At 44.6% G+C, this 6,751-nt stretch overlaps 1 protein-coding gene across 1 annotated transcript; it reads left to right on the plus strand.

The window, feature by feature from the left end:
- On the plus strand, positions 1-923 carry AHSP (alpha hemoglobin stabilizing protein). Its single transcript, XM_015076847.3, has 3 exons — positions 1-84; positions 254-332; positions 555-923. Exons 2-3 carry the CDS (start codon positions 258-260, stop codon positions 756-758), a joined length of 279 nt encoding a protein of 92 aa, XP_014932333.1. The 5' UTR covers positions 1-84; positions 254-257; the 3' UTR covers positions 759-923.
- Positions 924-6,751: the final 5,828 nt, after the last annotated feature.

A 6,751-nucleotide genomic window follows, 5' to 3' on the forward strand; every position in this document is an offset into this window, starting at 1 on the left:
TCCTTGTCTACATTTAGCTCAGAGAGGGACATACATACCCTGGAAAGTGTGGGTGAGACGTACATAGCACTGTTGGACCTGAAGGTGAGCCAACCCGGGACAAACGTGATCTCAGAGCAGGGCAGACTTGAAAAGTGTTGGAGAAGTGGTCCTGCAAGGCACCAGATATCTTTAAGGGGGATGAGAGAATTCGGGGAAATACCCAGGAATGAGGAAAAAGCATACTTAAGTTCAGTCTCTTTCTCTAACCCAGGCAGATGGCCCTTCTTCAAGCCAATAAGGATCTCATTTCCAAAGGAATGAAGGAATTTAATATTCTGCTGGATCAGCAGGTAAGCCCACGTACTGTTTCAAAAGAACAGGCCTGACTGTTTGTGGGTGGGTGTGGGCAGACAAAGGAGGATAATTTGGAGCTGGGAGAGTAATGGTGCAGTTAATGGGAACAATTAGAAACAGGGGATGCAATTCAGAGACAGGAAGATGTCAGAGTTTGTGAGTTATTCCTGAATTGCACTGCTGAACACATTCTCCCTTGCCACCCCCTCATCCTGCAGGTCTTTCCTAATCCTTCTATCCCTGAAGAAGCCATGGTGACTATAGTGGATGACTGGGTGAACTTCTACATCAACTATTACAGGACACAGGTGGTGGGGGAGCAGCAAGAGCAGGAAAGGGCTCTACAGGAACTTCGGCAAGAGCTAAATACTCTGTCTGCCCCTTTCCTGGCCAAATATAGGGCCTTCCTGAAGTCCTTGTGAACATCTGAATCACCCACTGCCTTCTCTCTAGCCTGGAAACCCAGGCCTACATCCATAAGAAGCCCTTAAATCCTTCCTCTGTGTTCTTCAAGTGCTCAGGCTCTGACATTTCATGGTGTTACCCTACCCTGACACTTTAATAAAGACTAAATTGGTTTGCTGGTCTTCCTGGCTATTCTGTTCTTTTTCAGTTGTCCGTCCCTGATTTGTGTAAGCAGTTGGTTCCTTTTCCTTTAGCTCTGCTTTCTAGATATGATCCTGGATACTTAATTCCTTAGAGCAGAGGATAGTAGCCTTAAGTAACCACTGGGTAGTACTAAAATAGCCTGAAGAAAGGCCAGGCAGGCAGAGACTAAAGAAAAAGTTGCAGGGGGAAAGGGTCGTCAAAAAAAAAAAAAAAAAAAAAAAAAGAAAAAGTAAAGAAAAAGCTCTCCAGAAATGTGGTCCTGTGGTCATTCTTGTTGAAAGACACATTGTTGGAAGACAATTTATTCATTTAAAAAATTGTTTTAAATATTTATTTTTGTGAGAGAGAGAGCATGAGCAGGGGGAGGGACAGAGAGAGAGGGAGACAGAATCCAAAGCAGGCTCCAGGCTCTGAGCTATCAGCACAGAGCCTGAAACAGGGCTCAAACTCACAAACAGCAAGATCATGACCTGAAGTGGGAAGCTTAACTAACTGAGCCACCCAGGTGCTCCATGACTTATTCATCTCAGGCTCAGTGGAATCAAGAGGCCACCCATCTCAATTTTCCAATTCCTTGCCCATAGCGCCTTAGCTTGAAAAAGTTCTAGGATCTCATGACTCTAATACCACAGAATACCTCCCTGTAGTGTTTAGAGTTCAAGGGGATCATGGGAAACATTCAACACATCCCTTATTTTTCAGATAGGAAAACCGTTGGCTCCATAATTCCTCAGACTCAAATCCCAGGATTGGGAAGCAGAGATCTTGCCTGCCTCTGCTGTGCCAACATTCTCCTGTCATTCCCCGGACTAGTCTCCTTTCTCTTCAGCCTTTAAACCCTATAAGCATCATCATTTTAGGGTTCTAGGGTGGAATCATGGCAGGGCCAGGCTCACTGGGTTTAAAAAATCGAAATGAAAATGTTAGCAAGGAGTGTTCTGCAAAACTTTCAGTATCCAATAACCAGGAAAGTCTCTGATGGGCTCAACAGGAGTGATCCCAGGATGGAGGATGCAGGTGGGGGAGGGGCAGGAAGCACAGGCCTAAGGGGCAGGACACACCAATCAGAGGTGGACACGGGGGGTGGGGGGGCTGTTTTCTCTTCAGCCAGGAAGGTTTGGGAGTGAGATTGTTATCTCATTCCAGCCTTCAGCAAGTCTTAGCTTTGGTTCTATGCACTCAAACCTCTGGCTTTTGGTTTTGGAGCCTTGGTAGTCTAGTTCAGGGTCCAAAGGGAAGGCACTCAGAACCCCCAGCCATCCTTCCAAACTTAGGGTGTGAGGATGTCAGGACTCATCAAGAGAGTGACAGCCTCCCAGGGAATCAGGCAGTGAATACTTTCAAGTGTGGATCGTGGCCCAGGTGGAGGCCACTGTCTTCCTACTGTGCCCCTCAGGAAATTTCAGCCCATTAATAGGAACCTAGGGACTGCTCAGATGGGATTGTTGCATCCACACGACCCCTGAAACAGAATGCTATGGGCACCAGTGACAGTCACAACAAAGTTGATTGCAATGAGAGGCAAGGCCAACCGATCAGGACCAACACTCTTGAGCAGAGTGCGGTCTTGAACAGCCAGGGTACAGAGTTTTTATAGCGGACCACATCGTCTTATCATCACCTAGGAACAGAACAAAGGAATAGTTCCCAGATGGGGGTTGAAACAGTTTAGACATACCCTTGCCCCAATCCAATCAAACACAATCCATCCCTTGATTGATAGGATAAGACTGTTATCTCTTAACCTATAGGGTGAAAACAAAGCTGTTATTTCTTAAGGCTACAGGTTAGCCCTACACTACAATTTAACCCTTACAGGATAGTTGTTAATTGCCTCACCTTTGCAAAAAGACTTGCACTACTGTGCATAGGAGGAGGAGAGAGACTGAAAAGCCATATGAAAGAAAGACTAGATTTACTCTGTTGCTGTATGAAGCTGAAAAGAATGGTCAAAAGCTATTTTGGCTCAATTAATGAAGACAAACTTTCCATAAATTTGGAACTATCTAGCCTTGGGAGCGCCTAACCATTTCTCAAATGCTGAAAGGAAGATGACCAATTATCAGGTAAATTGTAGTGGGAAATTCAACATCTAAATTTTATTTCAATTATTCTGTAAACTATGAAATTTAGAAGTTGCAAAACATTTTTTTAAAGGACAGAAATCTATTAAAACTATACTGCATGTTCTTGCACTTCTATCACCCAGGCATCTGGTTATAAATCTACAAAGGAGTAAAACTTAGAATATTTTGATTTTTCAGAGGTATGAATTATCAGGATCTGATGGTCCCTAATAATACAATTGAAATTACTGGGCCAATTGTTGGAGAAATGAATAAAGTACTGCGCCAAAGATGGCTGATGAGACTAAAACCAGCTCTGGTCTCTAGCTTAGAGACCCCTCTTGGGGGGGGGGTGGGGGGAAGTTTCTTCTTGCCCTGTTTGTTGCCGCGTGAAAATCCCCACAGATATGGAATCTGACAACTATAAATTACCCTTTCCACTTGCATTCGGGGCTCAGATCTTTGGAGAAACGGTCTCCTCTGAGCCCGCTGGTGTTAAATAAATAAGTCTCCAATCCTCCAAGATCTCTGAGTGCTGCTTGTTTTTTCCGCCACCGTTCCAGCCTGGTTCTGTAACACAATGAGTACTCCAAATCCATTACCATTCCTGCAGAAAAATAAAACCAAAATTAGCAGAAAGAATAATGTTTCTTTTGTTTTGATAGCAGTACCTGAATTAATGCTAGAAGCAAGATTATAAACAAAAGAATGAAATATTACAGCAATAACCCTGCTCTGATCCTGACCCTAACATTGACCTTGATCCCAGTATGATAGGAAAGATAGGATAAAACAGGCACAGAGGGAAAGATCAGGACTTGAGGTCCCTGGGTGGGGAAAAAACACATATTTTGGAACAATGCTGGGAGTGGCTGACCACAGCAAAGCCCCTAGGGCTTCAGGTTCCTCTTAAGAAAGTAATGGACACCACCTACTGTCCCTCAGGTTTCCCTTAGGAATTTCACAAAAGAGCTAACTAAAAATAAGTAGTAGACCATAAAATGTATGACCCACAAGGAACAGTATGGTCACAGACCATCTCTCATGCAATAGAAACGAGCCAATCAAAAAGGAATTGATGGAGTCTTGGGGTGATGGTGGGGTTCAGAGCTGATGGCCAAGAAAGAATTCTTGAAGACATCTTTGGTGCAAAAAGGTGATTTTATCAAAGCATGGGGATAGGACCCAGGGGCGGGAAGAGCTGCACTGGGGTTGTACAGAGTGACTGCTTATACACTGTGGAATTTTGGGGGATGTAAATTCAAGAGGAAGTTTCTTAAAGGGATTTCCATATGCTAAAGAGGATTTACAGATTACTGGAGACCTAGCTCTTGTCAGGGTAAAGTTGTTTTCCCCTCTAGCAAAGCATTATCATTAAGATAGTAGGGAGCTCCTGATTAGGCATTGATGAGATACTTGTAAACTGATGGAGACTATCAGTTTAACCATTTGTTTTCTGTCCTTCCCTTTGTTCTTGGGCAGCCAGGAGTGCCTAGGGAATATCACACATATCCCACCCTGGGGTGGAGGGTTGTGCTAGCTTGTGCTTGGCCCTTAGCTTGCCTTTTTGTCCCTTATCGGAATGACTAGGCATTTAATTTTTTTTACATCTATTTATTTTTTTGAGAGACAAGAGAGACAGAGCACAAGTTGGGGAGGGGCAGAGAGAGGAGACACAGAATCCAAAGCAGGCTCCAGGCTTGAGCTGTCAGCACAGAGACTGACGCGGGACTCGAACTCACAAATCGTGAGATCATGACCTGAGTCAAAGTCAGACGCTCAACCGACTGAGCCACCCAGGTGCCCCAGAATGACTAGGCATTTCGAGTTACCTAGCCAATAACGGTAGGACCTGAGAAGAAACAAGGAAGTAGGCAGTTAGGAGGCGGGTACCAAAACCTTATAAAACGAGGACCCTTGCTTATAGTCATAGTTATTCACCTTCAAATGCCCCCTCTCTGTAAAGAGAGCTTTCAAACTATTCTTACTTTCTCATACTCTAATAAGCTTTTGCCTGCTGCTTATTTTATTGTGTCCACCTCTTCATTCTTCAAAGCAGAAAGACAATGAACCCCTGTATTGAGGTAAAAAAAATCCTGCAACACTTGGGCTGACTCTGAACTTTAGCCTCACTTTTAATCTCACCTGGACCCATGGGCTGACTTTGAATTTTAACTTCGCATTTAACCTTACCCTGACCCTGATGAAGAGGGAGCATGGGGCAAGCTGAGGGCAAAGTGCAGGCTAACAGCACCCCCTCCTCCCACCCCCACCACTGTGGGACATGTATGATATTCCTTGGACACTCCTGGCAAAACCAGGAAAGAACAGAAAAAAAACAAAAAACAAATGGTTAAACTGATAAGAGTCTCCACCAGTCTACCAGGAAAAGGCAATCCCATTATAGTCTAAAGTCCAGGAACTCCCTACTATCTTAATGTTAATGCTTTGCTAAAGGGGAAACCAACCTTAGCTTGACAATATCTAGACCTCCAGTAAGTCTTTAGCATGTGACAGTCTCTTTGGAGACTCTCTCTACCCCATCTGCATAAAATGGTCACCCCCCCACACATACAGTGCAGCTTTTCCTGCCCCTGGGTCCTCTCCCTATGCCTTAATAAAATCACCTTTTTGCACCAAAGATGTCTTTAAGAATTATTTCTTGGCCATCAGCTCTGGACCCCACAAATCCCCCATTACCCCAAAACTTCATCACTGACACTTACCAAGTCCCACTTGACCTTGATCCTGACAATTACAGACACTCTTTTTTTTTTAATGTTTATTTTTGAGAGAGAGAGAGAGAGAAAGCAGAGTGTGAGCAGGGATGGGGAGGGGGAGAGAGAGGGAGACACAGAACTCGAAGCAGGCTCCAGGCTCTGAGCTGTCAGCACAGAGCCTGATGCAGGGCTGGAACTCACAAACTGTGAGATCATGACCTGAGCCGCAGTTGGATGCTTAACCGACTGAGCCACACAGGCGCCCCTACAGACACTCTTGCTCTCCCAAATGTCCGTGACCCTCATGCTAATATCTCTCATTTTCACCCACATACTGATCCTGATGCTGAACTGGACCCTGAACCTTACCTGACTCTAACTTTCACCCTGATTCTGACCCTGACTCTCAACCCGAATCTTGTTTTGATCTTTACCCTGAAATTGACCCTCACTATGACCTTACTATAACTGTGACATGGACTCTAACTCTCAGCATGTGGCTCACCCTGTGATCATGACCTTTACCTTCACCTTCATATGAACCCTGGCCAAGAAACTTACTAAAGCCCTGGCATTCAGGCTGACTCTGATTCTGAACCTAACACTTCACCTGACCCCTCACACTGACCTTGATCACCAACCTGACACTAACACCCTGACTTTGATCCTGAAGCTGATCCTGACACTACTACTACCAAGACCCTGATACTGACCTAAGCTAGCAAGCTTTCCTGATGATGAATTTCATCCTGACACTGACCCTGTCCCCCAACTTGATCCTTATTCTTACCTGAACCTTCCTCTCACCAAGACCCTGACTATTTTAAGAGTAAAATTGTAGTCAGGCTTTACCAATGAAGGAAACAAAAGCTCAAAGAAAAGAGCATCAGAGGCAAGGTCAAGGAGATCCACTGGTTGCAACTTAGCGGCAGAAAGTCTAAAATAATCACCTCATTCAGCAACTGTTTCTAACTCATCTGGGAACTGTTTCTCTGTTCTGTTCCCAGGTAATGATAAAAC

This window comes from Acinonyx jubatus, chromosome E3, assembly GCF_027475565.1.
Source record: "Acinonyx jubatus isolate Ajub_Pintada_27869175 chromosome E3, VMU_Ajub_asm_v1.0, whole genome shotgun sequence".
Taxonomy (NCBI): Eukaryota; Metazoa; Chordata; class Mammalia; order Carnivora; family Felidae; genus Acinonyx; species Acinonyx jubatus.

Bases quoted from the DNA above. Each gene is read 5' to 3' on its own strand.
- AHSP (XM_015076847.3), top strand. From the start codon at position 258: ATGGCCCTTCTTCAAGCCAATAAGGATCTCATTTCCAAAGGAATGAAG. The intron at 333-554 runs GTAAGCCCACGT...CTCATCCTGCAG, and splicing joins ATATTCTGCTGGATCAGCAG to GTCTTTCCTAATCCTTCTAT.